The sequence below is a fragment of the Procambarus clarkii genome, chromosome 43 (genome assembly GCF_040958095.1).
Source record: "Procambarus clarkii isolate CNS0578487 chromosome 43, FALCON_Pclarkii_2.0, whole genome shotgun sequence".
Lineage (NCBI taxonomy): Eukaryota > Metazoa > Arthropoda > Malacostraca > Decapoda > Cambaridae > Procambarus > Procambarus clarkii.
In genome coordinates this window covers 30626036-30640184 of record NC_091192.1, presented here as the reverse complement: position 1 = coordinate 30640184, position 14149 = coordinate 30626036, and the positions used below count along the sequence as shown (strand labels likewise).

At 43.5% G+C, this 14149-nt stretch overlaps 2 protein-coding genes across 7 annotated transcripts in view; one reads left to right on the top strand and one right to left on the bottom strand.

Moving 5' to 3' along the window:
• The window catches only part of Mical (Molecule interacting with CasL), a 309683-nt gene that overhangs the window by 244482 nt on the left and 51052 nt on the right, over positions 1-14149 (bottom strand). The window lies entirely within an intron of this gene.
• LOC138349927 (WD repeat-containing protein 87-like) lies at positions 7956-9623 on the top strand. The gene is made up of 2 exons (XM_069299920.1): positions 7956-8179; positions 8564-9623. The coding sequence occupies exons 1-2, from the start codon at positions 7956-7958 to the stop codon at positions 9621-9623; spliced, it is 1284 nt and encodes a 427-aa protein (XP_069156021.1).

Genomic DNA, 14149 nt, shown 5'->3' with positions numbered 1-14149 from the left:
TCTGTACACCTGTTGATTGACGGTTGAGAGGCGGGACCAAAGAGCCAGAGCTCAACCCCCGCAAACACAACTAGGTGAGTACACACGCACACACACACACACACACACACAAAAGCAGGTTCCTCCATTAAATTTCAAGATCAAGCCTACCCTCCTGTGCTCTAGTACCGCATATATGTATAAATTCTCCAGCTGTAATACTGGATAAGTCGGAAGTTCCATTGGGAACTTTAACATTAGGCTACTGGAGCACCGGGTAATATAATTTAGGACTGGCTTACTATTATTCAAACAAGCATTCTTAGAGATGACAAATCATTGTAATGAGGTGAATCATCCCCAGATGCTGGAATCCGATTTTAACATTGTAGACACTTGCGTGAATGGCCAGTAGGATTTGGGAATAATGGAATCTTTATACATATCAGGGAGCTGCGGCCTCTGCTAAATATTAACGGTTCAGTTGCTCAAGTGTCCACTGTATAATTCACAGTGGGCCTTTTGTTTTCATTTACAGACTTCTTTATTATTTACATCTCCCTTGTGTTGTGTCTTTGATAATATATATATATATATATATATATATATATATATATATATATATATATATATATATATATATTATTGAATACGACCGAAAAGGTAAGATTAATAATTCTAACACGAATTTTCTCAATATTTCTTATGTTTTTCTTCATAAGATTGAATTCTTATGAAGTCAATTGTCTAAATTGACAATTTATTATAAAACCAAAAAACGGCCAATCTACTCATGAAAAACTCTCCAGATACCAAGCAGAAAGCCTTAAAGGAGACCAACGTCGTCTATGCTTTCAAATGCCCACTTGGGGACTGTAAGCCCCAAAGAACTCAGTATATAGGCAAGACAACAACGTCTCTTTCTAGGCAATTAACAATGCATAAGCAACAGGGCTCCATCAAGGAACATATAATCTCTTCTCACAACCAGACCATCACCAGAGAAATCTTAACAAACAACACAGAAATCATCGATAGGTACAGTGATAGCAGGCGGCTCGACATCAGTGAGGCACTACACATCAAAAAGTCAACACCAGCAATCAACAGCCAATTAATGCACAACTATATTCTACCCACTTCAAGACCCCGAACCAATATGGAAGCAACAAGAGGAAGTATGGGCCAATAGGCCTTCTGCAGTTCTCATATCCAATTTATCCCCATTGTTCCGTGTTCTGTCTTGTGTTTGTCATAAGTTTGTTCACCTCACCCAAAATGAATATAAGTTCGATGAATCTGTGTGTAAATTAAGTCTTTGAAAATGTAATAAGCAATACGAAACGCGTTCAGGGGCCAGACAATAATAAAAAAATGATTTTTGGATAATTTATCTTTATTACCACCGACAGTGAAGAAAAACATAAGAACATATGTTTCGAAGAAAGACTGCTACCAAAATATACTAATATATATATATATATATATATATATATTATATATAGTATCAGAGACACAACTATATATGCACACATACAGACAAACAAATTCAGACAGCCGCACGAAATGCTGGCTAAAGTGAGTGGCATTTCCGCAGAGTTTGAGGACCATTATAAGGATGAAGTCTGCCAGTGCGGGAGATCATGCCGTAGTTCCTGCTCACAGAGTTTGCAACTCTGTGAGCAGGAACTACGGCATGATCACTAAATGCCCAGTTATTAGACCTTTCAGACCAGTTGGCATGAGGTACCTGGAGCTTTGCAATTACTTTATTCACTCTCGTATTCTTGAAGATATCCTCACAGTATACCCAAAATTTGCCAGTGCAGGCTATTAAACACATGGCTCTGTATGACTAACCATCCTGCGAGATGGGGACTTGTATTACCACTGCTACCTTATTCAATCTTGTGTTGTTGATATCCTCAAAATGCATCCGGAGTCTGCCAGTGCAGACCGCTAATCACATGCCTCTGTATGACTAACCATCCTGTGTGATGGGGATTTTATAGCATCACCTAGTTAGCTTTTTTGACACACTGTACTCCACTTCATATAGTCTAGGGTAGCTGCACTAATGCAGATGTACCTCATAACTTAATAAAAAAAAAAAAGAAGTCTGCCAGTGCAGACTACTTATCACGTGCCTCTGTATGACTAACCATCCTGTGTGATGGGGAATTTTTTAGCATCACGTAGCTAGTTTTTTGACACTGTATTCCCCTTCATATAGTGTAGGGTAGTTGCACAAATGCAGATGTACCTAACGTGTTAATAACAAAAAACACCCCCGTCACTCACTAGACTTGCAGGAACTCTTTACAGTTTTCTACACACACATTTATAGTCTTGGCACACTGAAATCACAAGACCGTCATATATCTACGATCAAGTATTCAGGTTTTGCGACGGGATCGAACTCGCAGACCTGGGCTGCGAGTTCAGTAAGTATTAATGCGTACCTGGAGCATACCTGGAGAGGATTCCGCGAGTTCTACTCCCCCCCCCCCTTCACTCTTCTTCTACTAAAAGATAATGTGTTCTTTAAAGATAAGGTCGGTTGAATAGGCTTACCTTTAAAGAACACAATAAAGTAGCCGTCACAACAGCAAGAACAATGACAGGTTGGATAACAAGAACTTTCCACACTAGAGATGCTATTCCGATGATGATACTTTTCAAAACGTTTGTGCTCTCTAGAGTGGAGTACTGCTGCACAATGACAGCCCCTTTCAAAGCTGGAGAAATTGCTGACCTGGAGAGCGTGCAGAGATCCTTTACTGCTAGAATCCACTCAGTAAAACATCTAAACTATTGAGACTGACTAAAATGCCTAAATCTGTATTCTCTTGAGAGCAGGTGGGAGAGATACAAAATAATTTACACGTGGAAAACAGTAGAGGGGCTGGTCCCGAACCTGCACACAGAAATAACATCACATGAGACCAGGAGGCATGGCAGGATGTGCAGAATACCCCCCCCCCCCCCCCCCCCCCGCTGAAGAGCAGAGGTGCAACAGGTACTCTGAGAGAGAACTCTATCAACATCAGAGGCCCGAGACTGTTCAACACGCTTCCACTACTGGCCGACCCCTCACAGTATAGAGAAAACTCGATAACCACCTTCAAATGATACGTGATCAACCAGGCTGTGATTCATACGTCAGGCTGCGAGCAGCCGCGTCCAACAGCCTGGTTGACCAGTCCAGCAGCCAGGAGGCCTGGTCGGGGACCGGGCCATGGGGCCATTGAGTTCCGCAATCATCGCAAGGTAACCACAAGGTAAGGTAACCCCAGCCCGGCCTGGAGTTGTGATAACTTGGTCCAACAGGTTGTTGCCTGGAGCGGCCCGCAGACCCACATATCCAAATACAACCCGGTTAGTCCGGCATTTCTTGCAAGAACTTATCTAAATGCTTCTCAAAGACATCCACCTTTGTTTCGGCAATATTTCTAATGCTTGCTGGGAGGGTATTGAACAGCTGTGGACCTTTGATGTTTATACAGTGTTCTCTGATTGTGCCTATGGCACCTCTACTCTTCACTGGTTCTATTCTGCATTTTCCTTCCGTATCTTTTGCTCCAATATGCTGTTATTCTACTGTGCAGCTTTGGTACTTGGCCTTCCAGTATCTTTCATGTCTATATTATTTGATACCTCTCTCGTCTCCTTTCCTGAGTAAATATATCGAGAGCCTTGAGACGGTCCCAATAATTTAGATGATTTATCGTATCTATGCGTGCCGTATATATTCTCTGTATTTCCTCTAATTCAGAAATATTCCTCTGCTCTGAAGGGGAAAGTGAGTACTGAGCAATACTCAAAACGAGACAGCACCAGTGATTTAAACAGTATTAGCATTGCTGTGGAGGTTTCTGGATTTGAATGTTCTCATAATCCATCCTCTCATTTTCCTGGTTGATGCTCTATTTCACAACTGTCCATAGTTGAGAATATGGAACGTTCAGCAGGCTCTAGTTCGTAGAGTGTAGATAAACAATACAGTTGTTATATGACTACTATCTTATCATGGGGGAATGAATCATTAATTCACTGCCTGGAGAATCTCTGGTTTGGTATTAGGCTTAAGGCCTATCAACTTTTACCTAGAACATACTTGGAGAGAGTTTTGAGTGTTCTACTCCCCGAGCCCGGCCTGGGGTCAGACTCGACTTGTAATAACGTCAGCCCATCCTCCTGTACTGATAGTACTTATAGTAACCATGTGGACTTCGACATAATGTACAATTAGAAAGTAGAATTTGGTACTACTGATTTCTGGACAAACAGGAAAAGATTTTTATAAATGTTTCTAATAAAACTTAGCCTACCCTAACCATCCTAGGCCTAATTCTCGCTATCTGAGGCCTAATATAGTACACAAATGTGCTGTACTAAGAATCAAAATATTTAAAGTTTTGTTTTTCGCTTTATTTTTTTTCCAGATTCTATATATAATCCAGATCACAGCCTGGTTGATCAGGTATTCTTTGGAGGTGTTTGTCGAGTTCTCTTTGGAGATATTCATCAATTTCCCTTTTGGACACCGTGAGAGGTAGACTATAGTGCCTCAGCCTGGTCTGTTTGCCACTCCGTACAAAATGCAACTGTTCTAACCAGGAACCCGCGAACTCAACCAACCAGCCAACTTCACCTATTGCAGCCGACGCAAACATCATTATTACGGGGCCTTAATCTTTAATAATACCTTGCATTTTTAACGGACTGGTTCATTCCGTTAAAAATGCAACGTATTTGCTAAGGAAAAGGAGTGAATGCCTAGTATCAGGTAGTTATGCTGAGTTATTAGCTCGGTTGTTTACCACTAACGGTAACCTAGGGGAGGTGTGCGCATGCGCCGGGGTCGATATCCTGGCTGCGTTGCGACCTTAAGCGAAGGTCACCTGTAGTCCAGACACGCTCGGGCCCCCACGACCTTCCACACGAGTCAATTCAGCCCGTTCTCTCAACTTGCCACTCGTTAACATCACTGCAAACTGTTGGCTTTAACCAGAAACAAATCAGCGCCCCCATCAATCCACGTAACTTATAGAGGACGATGCATAGATATCGTTAATATTACGGTGCTATAAATTGTAATTATGTCGATTCCGTTCAAAAATGGACGTATTAAGCGAGAGGACAAGTTTAGTGTTTCTTCATTCCCAACAACGTCAGGTCGCATGTGTATTTTCTAGTTCTGTAAAAATGTCTAGGATATATTGGAGCCGGTCGGCCGAGCGGACAGCACGCTGGACTTGTGATCCTGTGGTCCCGGGTTCGATCCCAGGCGCCGGCGAGAAACAATGGGCAGAGTTTCTTTCACCCTATGCCCCTGTTACCTAGCAGTAAAATAGGTTCCTGGGTGTTAGTCAGCTGTCACGGGCTGCTTCCTGGGGGTGGAGGCCTGGTCGAGGACCGGGCCGCGGGGACACTAAAAAGCCCCGAAATCATCTCAAGATAACCTCAAGATAGTGTTTCTTCACTCCCAACGACGTCAGGTCGCATGCGTATTTTCTAGTTCTGTAAAAATGTGTAGGATATGAGGTGATGTAATCAGCTGTGGTCATTATAAAGGCTCCTGGTCCAAGCTGGGATCAACAACCTGTGTTCACAAGGTACCCGGCTTCTCCTGGCTCTCCTTCTCTATCATTTTCCTCTCTCACATTGTTGTGGTGGGTTTACATTCAGCTGCTCGGAACAAAAAGTTCCAAGTAGCACGGCGATTTCGGGGATCAACGTCCCCCGGTTCGGTCTTCGATCAGGCCTCCTGGGTGATGGTCTGGTCAAGCAGGATGTTTGACGCAGCTGCTCGCAGCCTGACGTATGAATCATAGCCTGGTTGATCAGGTATCCTTTGGAATGGTTAATCAAGGTCTCTCTTGAACACTGCGAGGGATCGGCCAGTTATGCCCCTTATGTGTAGTGGAAGCGTGTTGAACAGTCTCGGGCCTCTGATGTTGATAGAGTTCTCTCTCAGAGTACCTGTTGCACCTCTGCTCTTCAACGGGGGTATTCTGCACATCCTGCCATGTCTTCTTGTCTCATGTGGTGGTATTTGTGTGCATAAACCTTTCTTCCCTCATCCCCCCCCCCTCTCTTACCTGTCGCCCTCCCCTCCCCTATCATCAGTCGTGAGTGGTTATCTTGAGATGATTTCGGGGTTTTAGTGTCCCCGCGGCCCAGTCCTCGACCAGGCCTCCACCCCCAGGAAGCAGCTCGTGACAGCTGACTAACACCCAGGTACCTATTTTACTGCTAGGTAACAGGGGCATAGGGTGAAAGACACTGCCCATTGTTTCTCGCCGGCGCCTGGGATCGAACCCAGGACCACAGGATCACAAGTCCAGCGTGCTGTCCGCTCGGCCGACCGGCTCCCTACCGGTGGTGGGTGAAGATGACACCGCGACCATCATTGACATAAACGTTGCAATCGCTTTAACTATTATAGCTGCAACATTGTCTTATTAATTCTTCCCAAGTAATGTATTGTAGGGAGGAACAAACGTGGACGGCTTCAAGACACAATTAGACAAGTTCCTGCAGAAAGTGCCAGACCAACATGGTTGTATTGGATATATGGCGCTGCGGGCTGCTCCAAGTAACAACCTTAAAGATCAGGGGCCAGATTCACGAAAGCACTTACGCAAGCACTTACAAACCTGTACATCTTTTCTCAATCTTTGGCGGCTTTGTTTCCAATTATTAAACAGTTAATGAGCTCCGAAGCACCAGGAGGCTGTTTATAACAATAACAACAGTTGACTGGGAAGTTTTCATGCTTGTAAACTGTTTAATAAATGTAACCAAAGCTGTCAGGGATTGAGGAAAGATGTACACGTTCGTAAGTGCTTGCGTAAGTGCTTTCGTGAATCTGGCCCCTGGTTATCACAAGCCTGGCTCAAGTTGTCCAAAATACTCCACTCCTAAAATACTATATTCTTTGGTGCAGAACCTTACACTGTATTTGGACTATGTGATTTGATTGCCTTACCTGGAGAGGGTTCTACGAGTTTTTTTTTACTCCCCGAGCCCGGCCTGAGACCAAACTCGACTTGTGATAACTTGGTCCAACAGGCTGTTGCTTGCGGCTGCCCGCAAGCCCGCATATCCACTACATCCTGGTTGGTTCGGCACTTTTTGCAAGAACTTATCTAATTTGTTCTTAAGAATTCCACTTTGGTTCCGGCAACATTTCTAATGCTTGTTAGGAGAGTATTGAACAGCTGTGGACCTCTGATATTTAGTGCTCTCTGATTGTGCCTATGGCACCTCTACTCGTCACTGGTTATATTCTACCTTATGATAATATGGATATGATAATCCATATCACATTCTATGATACGGAACTGAACCTTATACCACTACATGGTAAAAGCATAGCAACCTAGGATTCAACTGAACCTTCTATAGTTCCTGAGGCTTTCACTGAAGCCTAGCCAGAGTTTCACACAATGCCCCCATACGCTCTAGCATGTATTCTAGAAATTGTACCTCCCACGCTTTTCAAAGGTTCGAATCCTCCTCATTGCTCCTACTGATTTTCTCATATCAGATAAGCGATGTCAAAGACGTCAGTGATGACAAAGTACAAGTAACAACTTGCACACACACACACTGTCCACTGCAACAGCTAAACACAATATCCTGCAAACACACCAAACAACACGTTTATCACACATCTTACAAACAACCTAACTGGGGGTATACATACCTTACCTTACCTTGATCGTTTCTTAACTTATCATACCTTGATGGGGGTTCTGGGAGTTTTTCTACTCCCCAAGCCCGGCCCTGACTTGTGAGAGTTTGGTCCTGCACTTCTTGAAGAAAATCTTCCAGCGTTCTCTCAAAGATGTCTACGTTTGTTCCGGTAATATTTATTATGCTCGCTGGAAGGATAGTGAACTATCCTAATATGTTCAATGAACATATGAACTAATATGAACTAACTAATATGTTCAACATCCTCAACAATGACTAACATGAATTTAGATCGGGAAGATCATCTCTCTCGCAACGTCTCGCAACTGACCGAGGCATTAGAGGAAAAACAGAATACAGATGTGGTATACACGGACTTCGCAAAGGAGTTTGATAAATGTGACCATGAAGTGATAGCCCATAAAATGATATCAATAATAACAACAGGTAAAGTAGGACGATGGATATTAAATTTTCTTCGAACAGAACACAAAGAGTAACAGTTAATCAAATGAAATCGAGTCCAAGCACAGTGGAAAGCTTGGTATCTCAGGGCACAGTCCTTGCACCACTGCTCTTCCTTATTCTTAAACCGATCGATTTATTCGATTTAAGGATTTTACTCATATCATATAGACAGACATACAAGTCACAGAGAGCTTCGTGTTCTCTTTTGCAGATGACCTAAAAATCAGCATGGAAATTACTTCTGTAGAAGACATTGAAAACTACAAGCTACAAAATTAATAAAGTTTTCAATTGGGTAGCAGACAATAATATGAAGTTTAACACATAAGGTGCATAACTAACTGACCTCTTCTGGTGTTCAAGAGTGAACTTGATAAAACACCTGCAAAGAATACCTGATATGACTATACAGAACTTGGAAGGCATATGAGGCCAAGGAACTGGTATATAAAGACAAGGTGCTGGGATATGAGGCCAAGGAACTGGTATATAAAGACAAGGTGCTGGGATATGAGGCCAAGGAACTGGTATATAAAGACAAGGTACTGGGATATGAGGCCAAGGAACTGGTATATAAAGACAAGGTGCTGGGATATGAGGCCAAGGAACTGGTATATAAAGACAAGGTGCTGGGATATGAGGCCAAGGAACTGGTATATAAAGACAAGGTGCTGGGATATGAGGCCAAGGAACTGGTATATAAAGACAAGGTGCTGGGATATGAGGCCAAGGAACTGGTATATAAAGACAAGGTACTGGGATATGAGGCCAAGGAACTGGTATATAAAGACAAGGTGCTGGGATATGAGGCCAAGGAACTGGTATATAAAGACAAGGTACTGGGATATGAGGCCAAGGAACTGGTATATAAAGACAAGGTGCTGGGATATGAGGCCAAGGAACTGGTATATAAAGACAAGGTGCTGGGATATGAGGCCAAGGAACTGGTATATAAAGACAAGGTGCTGGGATATGAGGCCAAGGAACTGGTATATAAAGACAAGGTGCTGGGATATGAGGCCAAGGAACTGGTATATAAAGACAAGGTACTGGGATATGAGGCCAAGGAACTGGTATATAAAGACAAGGTGCTGGGATATGAGGCCAAGGAACTGGTATATAAAGACAAGGTGCTGGGATATGAGGCCAAGGAACTGGTATATAAAGACAAGGTGCTGGGATATGAGGCCAAGGAACTGGTATATAAAGACAAGGAGCTGGGATATGAGGCCAAGGAGCTGGGATATGAGGACAAGGAGCTGGGATATAAGGGCGGAGTGAAGGAACGGAATCCAACCACTAACCCCAACGGGGATCGAACGGCGACCCTGAAAAAAGTAAGATCGTTGTTCTACCGACCAATCCAGCTAGTTGGATTTCTTGCCATTGGAACAATCTCTTTATCTCATATAGCACTAATATCATCTATACTTATCAGGTGCTCGAGCCGCATGACTCCAATAGCCAGGTGAAGGCAGGTAATAGTGTCATTAAGCTCACTAACCACGCTCTTCTCTCCATCTGTCACTCTGTCAAAATACAACGGTTTTGCATAACCCCAAACGTCAAAATGCAACGGTTTTGCATAACCCCAAACGTCAAAATACAACGGTTTTGCATAACCCCAAACGTCAAAAATGCAACGGTTTTGCATAACCCCAAACGTCAAAATGCAACGGTTTTGCATAACCCCAAACGTCAAAATACAACGGTTTTGCATAACCCCAAACGTCAAAATACAACGGTTTTGCATAACCAGCAACATTCAGACCCAAGTACACCAAACCTAATTTATCGAGTCCGGAGCATAGTAAACGTCAATATTATGGTGCTTTAATTTTTACTAATACGTCGCATTTTTAACGGTTGGGGTGGATTCCGTAAAAAAAATGTGAGCTATTAAGTAAGAGGACCGGTTGGACTAACAAATGTCGCCCTATGTTGGTGGGTGACGATGCATAGCAATGCTCAGGTTATCGCAGGAGGCCACCGACCTCCTCCTCTTAAAGCTGACCCATTTATTGCTCCGTATATTGCTGTGTAACGCCCGCCCACCACCTCTCTCCTCCCTATACACTACCTTACCTACCTTAATGTTACCATAAGGTAAAGCTCTCTTGCATTAGTTATATCATTTGCCCGTCTACAAGATCCACCTAATTTACAAAGATATTTTGTCAAGAGAGAAACTATTTTAGAGCGAACAATATAGAAGAAAATGAAAAAAATATGACCTAGACAGGCGCAGAGGTGCGGTAGGCACAATCAGAGAGCACTGCATGAATATAAAACCTAGAGAGGAGCAGAGAGGCCATAGACACAATCAGAGAATACTGCATGAACATCTGAAGTCCACGGCCCAGTGAAGAGCAACGGTCTTATAGACACAATGACAGAATGTTAAAAGAACATCAGTGAAGAGTAGATGCACCTTAGGCACAATTTGAAAACACTCTGCATAAACATCAAAGGACGACAGCTCTTCAATATCCTCCCAGAAACATAAGAAACATTGCTGAAACAAGTGGCTTTCGTGGATATTTGGGCCGCAGCCCGTCCTCATAAATAAAGACCAGAAGTGATTCCATGCACCTGCCAACCCCCCCCCCCATCCTGTTTATCAATAAAAAACGGTTTACACACGACTCACAACTGATGACGTTCAAACAATGCTTCGCTGACGACTTTCGTTTGAATCGCAACTCTGTAAATGCTCAGCCCGTCCTCATAAACAAAGGACAAAGTCCATTCCATCCACCCGCCAAACTCCCTGGACACGGCAAACCTCCAATTGGATGTAAATCGGGTCTTTCAATGGGCCACAGATAATAATAAGATGTTTAATGAAAATATGTTTTAGCTCCTGCGCTTTGGAAAAAAATAAAATTTAGAAACGGAAACCATATATAAAACGGAATGAAATCACAATACAGAACGAAAAAGCAATGTAAAGGATCTATGAGTAATCATGCTGGAAGACTTTACCTCTACAGAACACCATAAATTAGCTGTCACAACTGCAAGAAAAATGACAGGTTGGATAACAAGGACCTTCCAAACATGGGATGCCATACCAATGATGGCATGATGTATCAATGATGATACTTTTTAAGAGACAAGTGCTCTCTAGGGTGGAATATTGTTGCACTTTAACAGCCCCATTCAGAGCCGGAGATATTGCTAACCTAGAGAGCGTACAAAGATCCTTTACCGCGAGAATACACTCATCATCATAATTATTCATCAGTCATCTTAATTATTGGAACTTACTTTATTGGAAATTATTGGAAGTCATCTTAATTATTTGAACTTACTAAAAGTTCTAAATCTGTATTCTCTTAGAGCGCAGGCGAGAGAGATACATAATAGTCTACACGTGGAAGATATTACAGGGATTGGTTCCAAATCTGAACACAGACATAACATCACATGAGACAAGTAGGTATGGCAGGATGTGCAATAGGTGCGATGAGGGAGAACTCTATCAACATCAAGGGCCCAAGATTTTTCAATACTCTCCCGCTACACGTAAGGGGCATAACTAGCCGTCTTCTCGCAGTGTTCAAGAGGAAACTCGACAAACACCTCCAAAGAATACCTGGTCAACCAAGTTGTGATTTATACGTCAGATTGGCTGATTGACCAGACGACCAACCGGGAGGCCTGTTAGCTAGGAAAATAGGCTGTTCGACACAGCTGCTCGCAGCCTGACACCCACTGGAAGATTTCTTAGTCTCAAACAATGAGCGCAACGATGGCAAGCAGCTGCGTCAAACACAGTAGTGTAGTGCAGAGGTCAACCCCAAATAACTGGTGACCCTGGTGAACTAAGTATAACCTACTTGCAATGTGCGGGGAAATGAGGAGTTTGTTCACAACGTCGTCAAGAAAACAGGGTTGGGTCAGTGCTTGGTGACACATCTTTGACCTTTTCCTTAGTGATACAGGTGTGGCTCCCAGCTTTGATTCCCCTCCTAAATAACAGAGGCGTGGCACTCACTTTTAACTCCCCCCCCACTCTCCGTCAATGGCACTCACCATCAATCCCTACCCCCCAATACAGTCGTGGCACCTCCATTCAACCTCCAAGGATCACCGCAACGCTCACACCATCACCCTTGACAAAATACACCATCAGAGCATCTGTAACCGAGGCTTCAAGGTCGACGGTATCTGCAGGAAAGGTCACCGGCTTCCTATGGTGATGACATACTGCCTAAAGATGCTCCGGCCGCAGCTGAATGCTCATTGGCCCGGGGCGGGGCGTGACGTAGTCAGCTGCCGCCGCTCTGTCTCTGGTCATATAATACAAGCAGGAAAGATGCTCATTGCCAGCCTCCCAAACTCTCGAGATCGACCACAGTTGTTGGGCGGCTGTCAATACTGACAGCAATAGCGCTATTGCTGCCACCACGGCTCTTGCTGTCCTCATCACTACTGTTGTTATCAATGCAGTTGCTGCTGTCATTATGTCTCCTGCTATCAGTGCTGATGTTGCAGTCATTATTACTGCTGCCATCAACGCTGTTACTGCCCTTGAGGCCCTTGCTAATGCTGTTGTCAATGTTACTGCTCTCATTATTACTACTGTTATAAATGCTGGTGATGCCATCATTACTGTTGTTATCTAACCTGTCCTCCTACAGAGGGAACGTCGCTTTTCGCTCGTATGCGTTACATAACGCCAAAAATTATCTTACTAGAATATGTAAGCGGCTCGCGAAAGTGACGCACTGTTCCGTTTTTTTTTTTTGAGGGGGGGGGGGGGGGGGAGGGGGGAGGGGGGGAGGGGGGGAGGGGGGAGGGGGAGGGGGGTCCTCTGGTACGTTAGGAGAGGACACTTAAAATTTGACAGTTTTCTTGACGTTGGCAAACCTTAGGAGGACGAGCTGTGCTATCAATGATGTTGCTGCCATCATTACTGTTACTATCAATGATGCTGCCACTATTATTGTTGTCAGTTGTTATCAATGATGTTGCTGCCATCATTACTGTTACTATCAATGATGCTGCCACTATTATTGTTGTCAGTTGTTATCAATGATGTTGCTGCCATCATTACTGTTACTATCAATGATGCTGCCACTATTATTGTTGTCAGTTGTTATCAATGATGTTGCTGCCATCATTACTGTTACTATCAATGATGCTGCCACTATTATTGTTGTCTGTTGTTATCAATGATGTTGCTGCCATCATTACTGTTACTATCAATGATGCTGCCACTATTATTGTTGTCTGTTGTTATCAATGATGTTGCTGCCATCATTACTGTTACTATCAATGATGCTGCCACTATTATTGTTGTCTGTTGTTATCAATGATGTTGCTGCCATCATTACTGTTACTATCAATGATGCTGCCACTATTATTGCTGGCTGTTGTTATCAATGATGCTGCCACTATTATTGCTGGCTGTTGTTATCAATGATGCTGCCACTATTATTGCTGTCTGTTGTTATCAATGATGCTGCTGCCACTATTATTGTTGTCTGTTGTTATCAATGATGCTGCCACTATTATTGCTGGCTGTTGTTATCAATGATGCTGCCACTATTATTGCTGTCTGTTGTTATCAATGATGCTGCCACTATTATTGTTGTCTGTTGTTATCAATGATGCTGCTGCCACTATTATTGCTGGCTGTTGTTATCAATGATGCTGCCACTATTATTGCTGGCTGTTGTTATCAATGATGCTGCCACTATTATTGCTGGCTGTTGTTATCAATGATGCTGCTGCCATTATTGCTGTCTGTTGCTAGCAATGCTGCTGCTTCCACTATAACTGTTGCTGTCAATATTCCGGGTACTAAATGCTGGGTGTGAAAGGGGGTGATAGTCCTATAGAACTGCCGCCATTAAACTCTAAAACCAGTTAGTTGGCTATAGAAGAGCCACAGGAGCGGGTGACTGGGTTACCATCCCCGAGGAAGTCTGATTGCCAAAGCGGCGTTGCAGGGCGTTGACCGGCCACGCTCCGCCTCACCTCGAAACTG